General features: G+C 43.8%; 1 protein-coding gene across 2 annotated transcripts in view; it reads right to left on the bottom strand.

Annotated features, from left to right (window-relative positions):
- The window catches only part of GSTCD (glutathione S-transferase C-terminal domain containing), a 269194-nt gene that overhangs the window by 9012 nt on the left and 244312 nt on the right, over positions 1-15870 (bottom strand). For both annotated transcript variants that reach the window (XM_082243685.1, XM_082243684.1), the window contains exons 9-10: positions 13595-13728; positions 10966-10996 (exon numbers count right to left, since the gene is read on the bottom strand). In XM_082243685.1, coding sequence (XP_082099811.1) covers positions 10966-10996; positions 13595-13728 — 165 coding nt within the window. The remainder of the gene's footprint in view (positions 1-10965; positions 10997-13594; positions 13729-15870) is intronic.

The following is a 15870-nucleotide window of genomic DNA, read 5'->3' as shown; positions in this document are numbered from 1 at the left end:
ATAAAAACAGTTACCTTTACCAACTGTTCTTATTTAACCTTTGGAAATCCACTGGCATAATATAAAGTTGTGTCAATGTAAATGTGAGAAATGCATATCTGTACATATGCGATAACATTAGAACCAAACGTAATATTCCCCGTTCCTAAAAAGGGCAGTAGATGCTGTAATGACCACTGGCTAAAAACTGTAGATAATTAGAGTGTAGAAATGTCATCAGCACACCAAGGATTCCTTTAAAAGGGTCCAAAGCTTTATTCACATGGTCAGACGGGAACACATACGGCAACGTTTCGGAGCCACGCAGGGCCCCTTCATCAGGCAAGAGACATTAGAACCAATTCTACTGTTCCTACACAATACAGGAAATCAGCTATGGAGCTCAAGTATGACCTTCCTATGGTAACCTGTTCTTAAAGTGATAGTAAAGGCAGTATTTATGTTTTTTCCTACAGGTAAGCTTATAATAAATGAATATCTCCTAAACGTGCACTGTTTAGAAGATATTCTAGGAAGCAGAAACCGGTGACGTCACAGGCACATGCATTCTGAAGGAATGGCACACCCGTGCAGTTGCTTCAGAGCCCCGTGCCCTGGCCGTGACATCATCACGGTTCGGCTATTCAAGCGGCCACAGCCTGCGAACCTGGAAGGAGGACTGGATGAAGATGGAAGCCATGCATACTAGCACATTATGCCTTTACCTTGCAGAGTTTTTTTTTTTTTTTTTAAAGCCTTTATTACTGCTTAAACATGTATGATCATGATTACAATAGCCAGTAAAAACAACAATGGTAACCTGTTCTTAACATGTATGACTACGATTAAAATAGCCAGTAAAAACAACACACACAATAAACACCAGTTGTTATACTATGTGACTTATTAATTTATCGCATTAACTACCTAGGTGAGTCCAAAACCAGGACAAGATTGTCATGTGAAGGATTGCATTGAAAACAGGGGGTTAAACGCCAGTTACAAACAAACATCAAACGGGTGTATTAGCTGTGAGAATATGACCCACTGACTTACTGAGACAACAACAGAACAGCTTAAGCTGACTAAAGAGTTCCTTGCTTGAGAATTAATTATCCAGAAGGTCACTGACCCTACAGGAAAATGAAACCTCCCAGCCTGCTTAAAAGGATTAAAAACAAAGCTGTTTTGAGTCTATATTGTTCTTTTAATTATAAATTCAGGGAGGCTGAATTCATGACACCGTAATCATGCAGCTGAGGCTAAAATACAATATTACATAGAACATATAGTATACTATAATTGTATGGCTAGAAAACGTGTCTCTATAAAAGGATGATAAAATAACCAAAAATATATCCTACGGTGTTTCCCCGTAAATAAGACCTACCCTGAAAATAAGACCTACTGTGATTTTCAAGGATGGCGGCAATATAAGCACAACCCCGAAAATGAGCCCTAGTAGTTTTAAAATCCTACAATCCACTCTATTACAGTATTATATAATGTGCAATGTGTGTGTTTCTGTAATATTATTGTGCCAAATACCTTCATTACATAGCCGCTCTGCGCCATCCTGACCTCTCACTGCTTTCCTCCTCTTCTCCTGGCTGTCAGGCAGGCAGTCTGCAGTGCTTGGAGTGGGGAAGAGAGCTCCGGTAGGTCATGTAACAAAGGTATTTGGGACAACAATATTAAAGAAACACACACATTGTACATTATATAATACTGTAATAGAGTGGATTATAGGATTTTACAACCACTTTAACTTTGTTGACACTGGGGATTTCTGACCAGCAGGGGGGGGGAGAGGGGGAGAGAAGACAGGGGGCACAGGAACTGGCAAATACCCATTACACGATAAGATCTACCCCGAAAATAAGTCATATTGTGTCTTTTTTTGCCAAAATAATATAAGACCCAGTCTTATTTTCGGGGAAACACAGTATATAAGGATAATAAAATAACCAAATCTCTAATAACATTGTTGAAATGCTTTACTATACAAAATTAATTAGCTATTTATATACAGGTGCATCTCATAAAAATGGGATTTTTTTTTACTAAAGCCCCGTACACACGTACCGATCGTCGGCAAACAATCGGCCGTCTTTTGTCCCCGGATTGTCGGTGTCTGTTGAAAAGTGCAAAGACAGCACAAGAATTTTGTCCGCCGACTACAGCCGACTGCAGAAGTGATGTCATGTAATGGTTAACTTTCCCTGTGTTTTTTCTTTTCTGAGCATGCCCAGTCTTGCAAATCTGCGGTCTGTCGGCCGAATTCTGTACTGACTGGCGAACAATCGGCCGCTCTGGTGTCGGCATACAAAAATTTTAATGCTTGCATGACAGATTCTTTTTGGCCGAATGTGCGCTGTCGGCTGTCGGAGGCATCATACTAACAAGCCTACAATCGGCAGATCGGCCGACGATCGGTACGTGTGTACGGGCCTTAACAGTAAAAATCTATCAATGGACACAGCACTCCATAAATCATAACAACTCCAGAAGTAGGACAAGGCAGAACAAAAATCACCTGGATACGCCTATGGGCCGTCCTCAGCTGGTAAATAACCCCCCCTCTGCTCCAGGTAATAAGTTTAGTAGCAAGCAGTATTAGAAGTATCAGAACACCTTAGAGGGGTGGGTGCTGTAGAGGGGTGGGTGCTGTGTCCATCAATGAACTCAGAGAAATGGATTTTACGGTTAGTACAAAAATCCCATTTTCTCTTTCGTTCATTGACGGACACATCGCTCCATAAATCATAACTATTGAGACTAGGGATGCACCGAATATTCGGCGGCCGAACATTATTCGGCCGAAAATAGGGAAGTTAGCGCTTTCGGTGTTCGGCCGAATAAGTCAAAAGGCTGAATAATTTTGAGCCGAACAATGTCAACTTCCGCCCTGACCGCTCACCTTCCTCATTGCGGCTCGCGGCTCCCTTCTCACACGCCGCCGGTGTCCTGTCCGGCCGCGAGTAGGGGGTGTGACGTCACGCGCACGTCCCGCCCCCTGATCCTGACTGCGGCTCCTTCACACTAGGTCCACGCCCCGCCCCCCTGTTCGCGGCTTTTGGCTCTGGCTGCAGTTCAGGTATGTGATGTGGAGCTGAGCACGTTTGGGGGAGAATACGGTAGCTGGCAGCTGCACAAGCATTAGTGTGCAGACTACCATATGTTGTTGCCACTTGCCATGCTCATTACATTAGAGTGCCCTATAAAGTGCTCCTTAAAAAAAAAAAAAAGAAAAAAAATGTGCCCAACAGAGTGCTCCCTTGACATAAAATGTGGCCATCAGCGTGCCCCTTATTTTATGCTAAGGGACATGCTGATGAGCATATTTTATGTTAAGGGGCACTCCGATGAGCAAATTTTATGTTAAGGGGCACTCTGATGGGCATATTTTATTTTAAGGGGCACGCTAATGGGCATATTTTATGTTAAGAGCAACGCTGATTCGCTGATTTAAATGTTTTGTTTTGCCCATCAGAGTGCCCCCTAACATAAAATGTGCCCATCAGCGTGCCCCCTAACATAAAATGTGCCCATCAGAGTGCCCCCTAACATAAAATGTGCCCATCAGCGTGCCCCCTAACATAAAATGTGCCCATCAGCGTGCCCCCTAACAAAATGTGCCCATCAGAGTGCCCCCTAACATAAAATGTGCCCATCAGCGTGCCCCTTATTTTATGCTAAGGGACATGCTGATGAGCATATTTTATGTTAAGGGGCACTCTGATGAGCATATTTTATGTTAAGGGGCACTCTAATGGGCATATTTTATGTTAAGGGGCACGCTAATGGGCATATTTTATGTTAACAGCAACGCTGATTTAAATGTTTTGTTTTGCCCATCAGAGTGCCCCCTAACATAAAATGTGCCCATCAGCGTGCCCCCTAACATAAAATGTGCCCATCAGCGTGCCCCCTAAAAATTGGCAAAATAAATGGAAAAAATGTGAAACACCGCGTTCGGTATTCGGCCTTCGGCCAAGCATTTCATTATTATTCGGCTTCGGCTTTGGCCAAGAATTTCATTTCGGTGCATCCCTAATTGGGACGTTCAAAGACAGTGCCAAAAGAAAAATGAGTGGTGGCGAAAATAATTCAGGGCTAAACATAAGACACCAGGACACAGGAGCCTTAACTGAGTTACAGGAGCCCCATCTGAAAAATAAAAGTTTAAAGAAAAACACCCCTCAAGAGGGAACAGCCCTTCTTAAACAGCAGCCTGCAAAACCTTGCGGCCAAAAGAAGCATCTGCAAATGCCAAAGTATACACCTTTTTTGTGAAGGTATGCATCGACGACCAAGTGATGCAGACCTGCAATATTTGTGTCTGATGATGGAAGTACCCAAGTAAAATGCTCCGTGAAAGGGAAAGGTGGAACCTGACCTTTAATGGAATAGGCCTGAGTCACCGTCTGCCTGATCCATTAGAAGATGGTAGTCGAAGAAGCAGCCAGCCCTTTCCTTGGTACGTCCGTAACCTCAAAAAGCGAGTCTGACCTCCGAAAGCACTCAATAGCTGCCAGATACACCCGAATCGCAATAACCACAACGAAGGTATGCAAAGCAATTTCCTGGGATGAGCCAGCTTGGGACACAAGGAATGCAACACAATGTCCTCATTCAAATGGAAGTCAGAGACAACTTTAGGAATGATGGACAGGGACCCAATAGACCACTAAATAGGGACTGCAACAGGATAATGCCGCCAATTCTGATACCCTGCAGGCCGAGGTAATAGCCACCAAGAATGTCACCTTCTGTGATATTGTATGCAAGGGAATCTCCAGAATATTCTCAAATGGAGGTTTATGGAGAACTGAAAGTACTACATTTAAATCCCATGGCGGCAAAGGAGACTGTACAGGTGGAGCCACATGTCAAACCCCCTGAATGAAGGTATGAACTAAAGAGTGCGTGACTAGGTGGTCACTGAAAGAAAATTGCCAGGGCAGACACCTGACCCTTGATGGTACTCAAGGCCAAATTCTGATTAATGCCCTGTTGAAGAAAGGTTTACGATCCGAGCCACATTAAAGGATCGAAGATGAGCGCCAATAGACTCACAAGACAAGAAATGTACGCTTTCCACATACGATGGTATATCTTGCTGGAAGAGGACATCCTCGGCTTCACCATAGTAGGGATCACTGATCCAGACAGACCTTTTTCCCTTAGTACTTGGCTTTCAATCGCTAAGCCCTTAAAACAAGCGACTGTAAAGGATGGTAGATCAACCCTGAGAGGCAGCCCCCAAGGGACTTTATGGCCACCAGACTGATAGAAAGATCCTCACCCTTGATTCCTCGCAGGAATTGAGGAAGAAGCCTGATCCGAGGATGATACTGGCTTTACCATGGCCCTTAGATGCCTGCGGCGCCTGCCAGAGGAACCCCTGATCTCGCCACGACCTCGGTATCATCCTATGGATCCGAACCTGCTAAAGAAGCTGCATGTAGAACTGTGCAAACAGAACAAACAGTCTTGAAGGTGGATACCACCAGACTCAGAACCTGCATGCAAACTGGGAGAGAGAACTACTGTATCTCTGTGACAGCAGCCAGTGATTCACGGCCTGTGGTTCCTGAAGTTTGTTTAGAGGAAAGACCACCCTGCTCAGAATTAGAATCAGACCTAGGTAAATAAATTCCCTGGACAGGGATGGGGGGACCTTAGGTAATATGGACATTACCTGAACCTTTGCGGGAATTAAATCCGCACAAGGAGACTCAGGACCTAAAAAAAAAAAAAAAACTAAAAAGGACAAGCTTTGTCCCCCTTTCTGGGTACCACCAAAAGAATAATTTCGCAGATCCCCTTGATGCTCATGAAGGAGGTCTATGAGGCCGGAAACCAGTAAAGATGTCCCCCCACCCCAATAATGGGTGAGGGCAGACCTTCATGCTGAAGGGGTCTTGTCTGCAGGTCCGGAGAAGCTAGCTCTAGGCTTACCAGACCAAGGATGCTTGGAACCTCCTGGGCAAGATTTGAAAGATCTATTTCCCTTATTTTCTGTCCCAGAAGCACAAAATAGCTTTCTATGTGCTGAGAAGGAGGGCCCCTGTCTGCGATGAGGCTCCTTCTGTTTCCTAGACTACGGAAGGAAGGTACTCTTCCCCCCCCCGTGATACCCTTAATTATGTCATCCAGGGTAGCCCCAAACAGGTGATCGCCTTGAAAGGGCAGATCAATGAGAGCTTTCTTAGAGGCTTGGTCTGCGGACCAATTCTTAAGCCACAGCACATGCCTAATCACCACCGTTGAAACAGAAAGTTTGGACAGCAAAGGAGCTGTATCCAAAGCTGCATTACAGATAAACTGCAGCCCATGGACCAACTGGTCCGCTGAACCAACATAGGCAGCTGGGACCTGCTTACCCCCCTGGCCTTGGTGCAAAAGCTTGTCCCATTCAGTTAGGGTCTGAGACACCAGGGCTGAGGCAAAGACTGGCCGCAATGTTGAACCAGCCATAGTGAACATGCTGCGTGCCACAGTCTCTGCTTTCCTGTCAGCCGGGTCCTTAAAGGATGGGGATTCCTCTACTAGGATCACGGTAACTTTGTTCAACCTGGAAACAGGAGGGTACACCAATGGTGGACTAATACACCTAACCACTTAACCCCCGGAGGATTTGGCTGCTAAAAGACCAGGGGGTATTTTGCGATTCGGCACTGCGTGACTTTAACGGACAATTGCGCGGTCGTGCAATGCTGTACCTAAACGCATTTGACGTCCTTTTTTTCCCACAAACAGAGCTTTCTTTTGGTGGTATTTGATCACCTGTGCGATTTTTTGATCACACGCTATAAACAAAAAAAAGAGCGTCAATTTTGCAAAAATAACAATATTTTTCACATTTCTTTATATGAAATTCCCCCCCAAAAAAAAAAAGTAAAAATCTAAATTTTTTAACATTTTCGGCCAATTTGTTTTATGCTACCTATGTTTGGTAAAAAAAAAATTGCAAAAAGCGTGTTTTGATTGGTTGGCGCAAAAGTTATCGCGTTTACTAACAAAGGGAAAGATTTTTGTCATTTTTGTTGTTTTTTATTTTAACGCGTAATGGCGGCGATCTGTGATTTTTTTGCGGTACTGCAACATTGCGGCGGACAGATCGGACCCTTGACTGACATTTTTGACACTTTTGGGGTTACCAGTGACATTTCTACAGTAATCAGTGCTATACATATGCACTGTTACTGTAAAAATAAACTGGCACTGAAGGGGTTAACTTTATTTGAGAGGGAGGGGCTGTGTGTGTCCCTAGGGGCGTGATTCTAACTGTGATTGGCTGTGGCTTGAGGTGTAGGGACACTGATCAACGGTCCTACATAGTAGAACCGTATGATCAGGGTTTCTACACAGGGAGAACTGACAGGCAGCTTGTTTACGAGCGGGGGGGGGGGGGGGGGGTCCGTGACCGCGCGGGAGCGTGCCGCCGGCGGCACGCGCTCGCTCCCCAGACCCTCCCAGGCTAGTGACGTTTATATACGTCACTTTGCCTGTGAGGGGCTGACCGCCGCAGTATATTTACTTGCGGCGGTCGGCAAGTGGTTAAAAGTGACTCCTCAAAAGGGTAACGTACAGCAAAATGTTTAGGGACCACAAAGGGTAATTTTGGTTGTTCCCATTCCTTACAGGAAAACCTGTCATAAAAAGGCACATAAGGAAACACCTTTGGAGTGCAAGGGGACTTATGTGTACCAAACGACACAGCCATGTCCATGGCTACATCAGCCACATCCTCCATTTTTAAGGTCTCACGCACTGCAGCAATAAGTGTGTCTACCAGCGCTTTTTGCTGCTGCGACCATGGAGGAATCATCCTCACTATCGGATTGATCTGGGGGTGTGATATTAAGCCCCCTGGACAAGCTGCATCCACGGCGGCATCAGGCTCAGAATCAGATGAGACAGACTGAGCGGGGAAAGGCAGGGGGCGCTTCCTCCTGGGCCTCTGCCCACACTCCACTTCCACCTGGAACACTAAGGACTGCAGGACCACCGTTAGTGCAACTATGGGAAGCTGGGGTTCTGAGGGACCTGCCACCTCCATGAAGGGGTCAGTGGGGGAGATGTGACCCTGAGGCTCCATAAGGAAAGGAAGACCTTGCAGTACAAAAACAATCTTTTGGCACCACTAAAGTATCCCCCCCAAGGCTTAGGGTACCTATCAGCAGAGAGAGAGAGAGATAACAGGGACCCCCAAGGACTCTACCGATCGGAGCAGCACTGAGAATTTAGACCCAGCATCACCACGTACGCCATCCCTGTTCATATGTCTCATTATCTAGAACAGTGGTTCTCAATTCCGGTCCTCGGGACCCACTAACAGGCCAGATTTTAAGTATTACCTTGGGGGATGCAGACTAGAATACCACAATCACTGAGCAGCAAATGAGATCACCTGTGATGTAATTTAGTTATCTTGCAAACCTGGCCTGTTGGTGGGTCCCGAGGACCGGAGTTGAGAACCACTGATCTAGAACAGAGAGAGGGGTTATATACCAGCTGAGGATGGCCCATGGGCATAGTCAGGTGTTTTTTGTTCTGCCTAGTCCTACTTCTGGAGGAGGCAATATAAACCACTAGTTATGATTTAGGAAGCGCTGTGTCCGTCGATGAACGAAAGAGAAACTAGAATATCATCAAAACTCATATATTTTATATAGATTCATTACACACAGAGTGATATATTTCAGACATTTATTTCTATTTTGATGATTATGGCTTACAGCTCGTGAAAACACAAAATTCAGTATTTTAGAAAATTATAATATTACATAACACCAATATAAAAAAAAGAAAAAGGATTTTTAATACAGAAATGTTGGCTTAATGAAAAGTATGTCCATGTACAGTATAGTATGCACTCAATACTTGGTCGGGGCTCCTTTTGCATGAATTACTGCATCAATGTGGCATGGCACAGAGGCAATCAGCCTGTGGCACTGCTAAGGTGTTATGGAAGCCCAGATTTCTTTGATAGTGGCTTTCAGCTCATCTGCATTGTTGGGTCTGAGGTCTCTCATCTTCCGCTTGACAATACCCCACAGATTCTCTATGGGGTTTAGGTCAGGCAAGTTTGCTGGGCAATCAAGTACAGTGATACCATGATCATTAACCACTTGCCGACCAGCCACGGTAGTTTTACTGTTGCAGGTCGGCACTATTGCATGAAACGACGTACCTGTACTTCGATTCGTGCAATAGCCAGAGGGGGCATGGGCTGATTGGCCAGAGGGGGAGCCAATTAGTGGGTGTCCGCCGGCCACCCGTGATCACTCTGCATAGAGACAAAAACAAGGCAGACCGTTGTTCTGTCACAGATGCTATTCAGGAACACAGGTCTCTGTGTTCATCTAGTGAGTCCATCCCTCACACAGTTAGAAAGCATCCCCTAGGGATACACTTAACCCTTTAAGCGCCACTGGTGTTAACCCCTTCCCTGCCAGTGTCATTAGTACAGTATCAGTGCATAATTTTAGCATGGATTACTGCACTAATGTCACTGGTCCCCTCAGAAGTGTCAAAAGTGTCAGTTAGGTGTTCGATCTGTCCGCCACAATGTTGCAGTCCTGACAAAAATCGCTGATCATTGCAATACTAGTAAAAATAAATAAAAATGCCACAAATCTATCCTCTAGTTTTTAGATGCAAACCAATCAATATACAATTATTGGGATTTTTTTACCAGAAATATGTGGCAGAATGCATATTGGCCTAAAATGATGATAAAAAATGATTTTTAATTTTTTTTTATTGTCTGTGTTTTATAGCAGAAAGTAAAATATTGTTTTTATCAGAGTTGTCACCCTTTTTTGTTTATAGCGCAAAAAATAAAAAACGCACAGGTGATCAAATACAACCAAAAAAAAAGCTCTATTTGTGTGAAAAAAAGGACATCAATTTTATTTGGGTACAGCGTTGCACGACCACGCAATTGTCAATTAAAGTAACACAGTGCCTTATCGCAAAAAGCGGCCTGATGATTAGGGGGGGAAACCTTCCGGTCCAGAAGTGGTTAAACCAGGTATTGGTACTTTAGGAAGTGTGGGCAGCTGCCAAGTCCTGCTGGAAAATGAAATCAGCATCTCCATAAATCTGGTCAGCAGAGGGAAGCATGAAGTGCTCTAGAATTTCCTGGTAGAAGGCTGCGCTGGTTTTTGGACTTGAGAAAACACAGTGGACCAACACCAGATGACATGGCTCCCCAAATCATCACTGTCTGTGGTAACTTCACACTGGACCTCATGCAACTTGGACTCTGTGCCTCTCTACTCTTCTTCCAGACTCTGGGACCTTGATTTCCAAATGAAATGCAAAACTTTCCACAGTCTGTGATGATCTAAAACCGGGTCCCTCCTCTCCACCTTTTTTTTTTTTTTTAAATTTACTTTTATTTTTTTTTTATAAATTGTCTGGCACTGATTCACCTTGCATGTCACATATCCCAGGAAGCAAAGCCTTTCATTCAGTAAAGATGGAGGGGGCAGACCTAGCGGAGAGTCTTTAGAAGGCACACTGGCTGAACCCAGAACAGCTAGCAGCCTCTCGATGACGTCACACCAAAACATGGCGGCATGGGAATGAGCGCTGCCAGATGAGAGAAGGATCTTAGCTGGACAACGCTGGATCTGCTGGGTGGGCGAGTATCTGAAACAGTGCAGAATTCCCCACCAGGTAAGTAGGGGTTTAAAAAAATGGGAGGGGGTAGAGTGAAAATCCACTTTAGGCATGTGATGTTAACAACTGCATATATGCCAGAATAGGGTTCACACTGTGGACCCTACTGTGATTTTGTTCAATGTGTAGCCTACATTTATTACACATGAATCTCCTTTTCCTCAAATGTAACTTTGTATGATTTTACAAATAATACAAAAATCTGGTATTCTATTCTGTAGTATTTCATTGCAGAAAACACTCATGATAAATAAGTGTTATGATAACTATGATAAAGTGAAAAATTACCTTGTACGATAAGACTTCCTGAAAGCGGTCACTGAAAAAAAAAAGACGAAAAACATAAATTCCAGATGCATAAAAATGACTGCTATGCAATACTATTATATGACTTCATACTATTCATTACTATTCTAAAACTTCAGTGTGCAGCATCCCCCCCTCCCCCAAGCCCCCTACCCTAATACCTACCCGAGCCCCATCTTGATCCAGCGATGTACAAGAGAGCAGTGGCTTTCCTTCCTCATTGGCTGAGACACAGCAATGGGAGTGGGGCCAGGAGTGCTGGCAGGGAGCCCGAGAAGAGGAGGATTCAGGCTGCTCTGTGCAAAACCACTGCACAGAGCAGGTAAGTATAACATGCTTGTTATTTAAAGAAAAACAAAAAAACAATAGCCTTCAATATAACTTTTAACAATTAGGGAATGGAAGCATCAATTTGGTTACTGTTTGGCAGTACAGACAAGTTTTCTTTTTGAATATCTGAGACACACTGTTTTGAATCTGGTTCTGAATGTATAAAAATATGGGAAAAAAAAAAATTTTGACCACACTGAAGCTGTTCCAGTACATTAGAGCAGTGTTTCTCAACCTTTTTTCAGTCGAAGGCACCCTTTAAAAATGATGGACAATCTCGAGGCACACTTTTAAAATTATGGACAGTCTTGAGGCACCCCACTCTAAAATGTAAAAACTATTCTAATAGTTTTACACAATGCAGCAACATCCACAAGTCCAAGTAGGACACCCAACGTTATAGGTGATGTATTCTTCCAAGACAAATACACTTTTGCACACTGGTATAGACTAGTATTCCAATGTTTCTCTTCTGCCTCAGTTGTTATCGATCACTCAGCTAACATGACCCCAAAGCTGATGGAGAGGGGTAGGGGAGGGTCAAACAAGGAAGCTTGCTATGCAGGCGACTGACATCCTCCTTATCAGCTTATGATGTCATTGGTCGTTAGGATGCCAGCAGCTAGAAGGTTGCAATGGTCCACAATGAAAACCTGTGGCATTGTGTAACTAAAAGGCACGCTGGTTTGTATACAATTTTTGGGCAATTGTTAGGCATTTTGCCAAGGCACCCCTGAAGAAACCTCAAGGCACCCCAGGGTGCCTGGGCACACTGGTTGGAAAAGGCTGCATTAGAGTGCTGTATCCCTGTGAGAAGGAAAATCACTGGCCAAGTATAGATTAAAGTGGCAGAAGGGTTTTTACCTTAATGCATTCTATGCATTAACCATTTCCCGCAAACTGATGTACGCGTACGCCGGCTTGAAGAAGTAGTTGTACCGGGGTGATGCCTCCAGCTGCAGGTATCACCCCGGTACCGTTTTTTAGAGCCGGCAGCCGGCTTTCTAATAAGAACAACCAATGTGGCTCAGCAGCCGTTTGGCCGTTATCACAGGGAATGGGAGGGGAACCCCCCCGCCGCCTTTTGCCGCTCTGCCCAGGTCTCCCGATCGGGTCTCTGATAAAGCAACCCAGAAGCGACGTTACAACATGACTTCCGGTTTACTCGAATGCCAACGGCGTTGATTTAAAAAAGTGACAGTATTCAAAAATGTTGATTTTGGTGTTTTTGAATACTTTGAAGTGTAGTGGAGGGGTTTGAGGTCTTTTAGACCCCAGATCCCTCCATAAAGAGTACCTGTCACTGCCTATTACTATCACAAGAGATGTTTACATTCCTTGTGACAGCAATAAAAGTGATCCGATTATTTTATTTTTTTTTTTTTTTAAGGAACAGTGATAAAAATAAAATAAAATAAATAGGAAAAAAAATAAATAAAAACGTTTAAAGTGTCCCCATCCCCGTAAGCTCAGGCACCAAAGAAAGCGCATACATAAGTCGTGCCCACAAATGTAAACAGTGTTCAAATCACACATGTAAGGTATCCCTACGATGGTCAGAGTGAGAGCAATAATTCTAAAAAAAAGACCTCCTCTGTAACTCTAAACTGGTAATCGTTAAAAATGTTAATTTGTAACATGTTAGGTATCTATATACTTGGCGTGACATCATCTTTCACAATATTCAAAAAAATTGGGGTAACTTTACTGTTTCATGTTTTTAATATTCAGTGAAGTGTATTTTTTTTTTAAAAAAACTGTGTTTGAAAAACCACTGTGCAAATACCGTGTGACAAAAAATATTGCAATGACCGCCATTCTATTCTTTGCTAAAAAAAATATATATATGTATGTATCAGAAATAGGCTTGGTCCTTAAGTGGTTAAGATAAAAAAACTTTCTGTGTGCAGCAGCCCCCTTCATTCTTACCTGAGCTCCATCTCGATCCAGCGATGTTGCACGAGAGACTCGGCTGTCTAGGACTCTCCCTCCTGATTGGTTGAAACACAGCAACAGGTGCCATTGGCTCCCGCTGCTCTCAATCAAAGTCAGTGAGCCAATGAGGAGAGAGAGGAGCAGGACCGAGCTGCGGCTCCATGTCTAAATAGACACACCGAGCAGTGGGGCCAGGAGCAACTGGAAAGGACCCGCCAAGAGGATTTGGGCTTCTCTAAACAACTGCACACAGCAGGTAAGTATAACCTGTTTGTTATTTTTAAACAAAAAAAAAAAATCAAGACTTGAATATCACAAGTAGAGCAAACAAGACATAGATCATTACCTGCGTGGAAAGGTTGTCTTCACTGTGTTTTGGATAAATCCATAGCAGCAAGGGCAGATGACAAAGGCTGCTCTGGCAGCAATGCAGTGTTCAATCACCATATCGGTCGCTACTCCACATGCGTGCAGTGCTACCTACACAGAAAAAGGACACCATTAGTGTACACACAAATTGCAGGGGTGTGTTTTGGCTATGTTCAGACTAGACGTCTAATGCCCCTTACACACGTGCAGATTATCTGAAGACTTTTGTCTGCAGACTTACCAAAACCATATAATATGAGGTCAAACCTAAACACTTTCAATTTGTATGCAATCCGGCAGGCCCTTGCACTACATAGAAAAGGTAAATCTGAAGACAAAAGTCTTCAGATAATCTGCACGTGTGTACGGGGCATTAGTTTTAAGAACATTTACACATACGCTTCGAAAGCATTTTACACTTCGGTGCATTTAAACTCAAGAACAAATGTAATATATTGCAGCTTACTAGTCCTTAGACGTGGTGGCTGCATTTGTTTTATTTAATATTTTTTTTAGGTTAAGTACATTTTTTTTGCAGGTATAGAAAGAATACCTGTTGATCCTGTTAGAATTCTCCTAGTCCCTTCCTGTGGGCTGAAATCTCTAATGTCAGCCTTACCAGTTATCTTTTATAAGCTTCCAAACACCTCCCATCTATGTATTGGAGAAGAGACGAGGGGTTGGTGTTTGTAGTACAAATTAGGAGAACAGCCTAGGGATCGACCGATTATCGGTGGGGCCGATATTCACTTTTTTTGAAGTATCGGTCACAAACTTGCCGATATGACCAATATTGCTTTAAGTAGTTGTACCGGAGTGATGCCTGCAGCTACAAGCATCACCCAAGTACCGTTTTTTAGAGCCGATGGTCGGCTTTCTTGTAATAACAATAATCGATGAAGCTAAGCAGCCACTTCGCTGTTATTACAAGTAGCAAGAGGGGATGTCTCCCCCCCCTCCCACTGCTCCGCCCGGGTGTCCTGTCCAACTGGGAGGCCCGCGCGAACAGCCAGAACGTCCGCCCGAAGCCTGAATAGACTCTAATTGGGTCTTCTATGTAGTAACCTGGAAGCGATGTCATGACATTACTTTCGGTTACTAAAGCCTTAAAGGCGCCAGATTTTTAAAAAAATTACAGTATTCATAACAGCCAAACTTGGCATTTTGAATGTTTTTAAGTGCAGTGGAGGGGTTTGGGGTCTTCTAGACCCCAGATCCCTCCATTAACAGTACCTGTCACTGCCTATTACTGTCACAAGGAATGTTTACATTCCTTATGCAAGCCATAAAAAAAAAGTGATAAAAAAAGAAATAAAAATTTAAAAGGTCAGTGTAAAAATTAAAACATTAAATGTACAGAATATCGGCACCGAATATCGGCTATCGGCCAGAAGGATAGCCGAAAAATCGGTATCGGCCCTGAAAAAATGAGATCGGTCGATCCCTAAAACAGCCCGCGTGACAAGGCTGTGTATGTAAGCATTCTCACCCTAAGACAGGAAGTGCGTTGCTGACAGGATCACTTTGGGAAGCCGGCTGTGACTCCTTGCGGCTTCGTAGATGGCTTCCCACTGCACTGTGCTATGTGAATGGTCCCACAGCCTCCTGGTACCAGAAGTTTGCGGGCAAGGAGGAAGGGGGGAGAACTTCTGCTCTGATTGCCTAGGCGGTCGGGGCAGAAGTAAGTGCAGGTACCTGCTAAAACTAGGTACTGGCTCCCCTCGCCGCCCCCCCCCCCCCTCCAAAAAAATCAAACAAACCTTCAAAGCTGGGAAAGGAGGGGGGAAGCAGAAAAAGCAGAACTTCCCTTTTAGGGTAAAGTTCCCATTTAAGGACCCAGTTCGCCAGTTTTTAAGGTGAAGAAGTCTGGTGTGCATGACAACAAAGAAGCATTCTTTGTGGGTTAATTTTATGGGCCACCTAATTATAATAAACATGTGGCCTGATAGCAAAATGGATTTATATTTGTTTCAGCAGCATATAACATAAGATGTTAAGCTTTAAGGGAATTGCAAGTCAACTAACAAAATAAAAATGCAGCTGCAAAAATTTGACACACAGCAACACAAAACATCTGGTGTGTACTGATATTAAAAAAAAAGGAAAACACACTGGAAACACAGGACAATGTGTACTGGTGTGGGAGAACCTTCCTTTCCTCATACAGCACTATCAAAATAATGTAAAGTTTTCGGCAGCTCAAAGTTCAGGAACAGGTCAGACAGATGATAACTCAAAGACAAATGAGTGAAA

This window comes from Pelophylax lessonae (assembly GCF_965119305.1).
Source record: "Pelophylax lessonae genome assembly, chromosome: 1".
Classification (NCBI taxonomy): Eukaryota; Metazoa; Chordata; class Amphibia; order Anura; family Ranidae; genus Pelophylax; species Pelophylax lessonae.
This window is presented reverse-complemented; position numbering and strand designations above follow the sequence as displayed.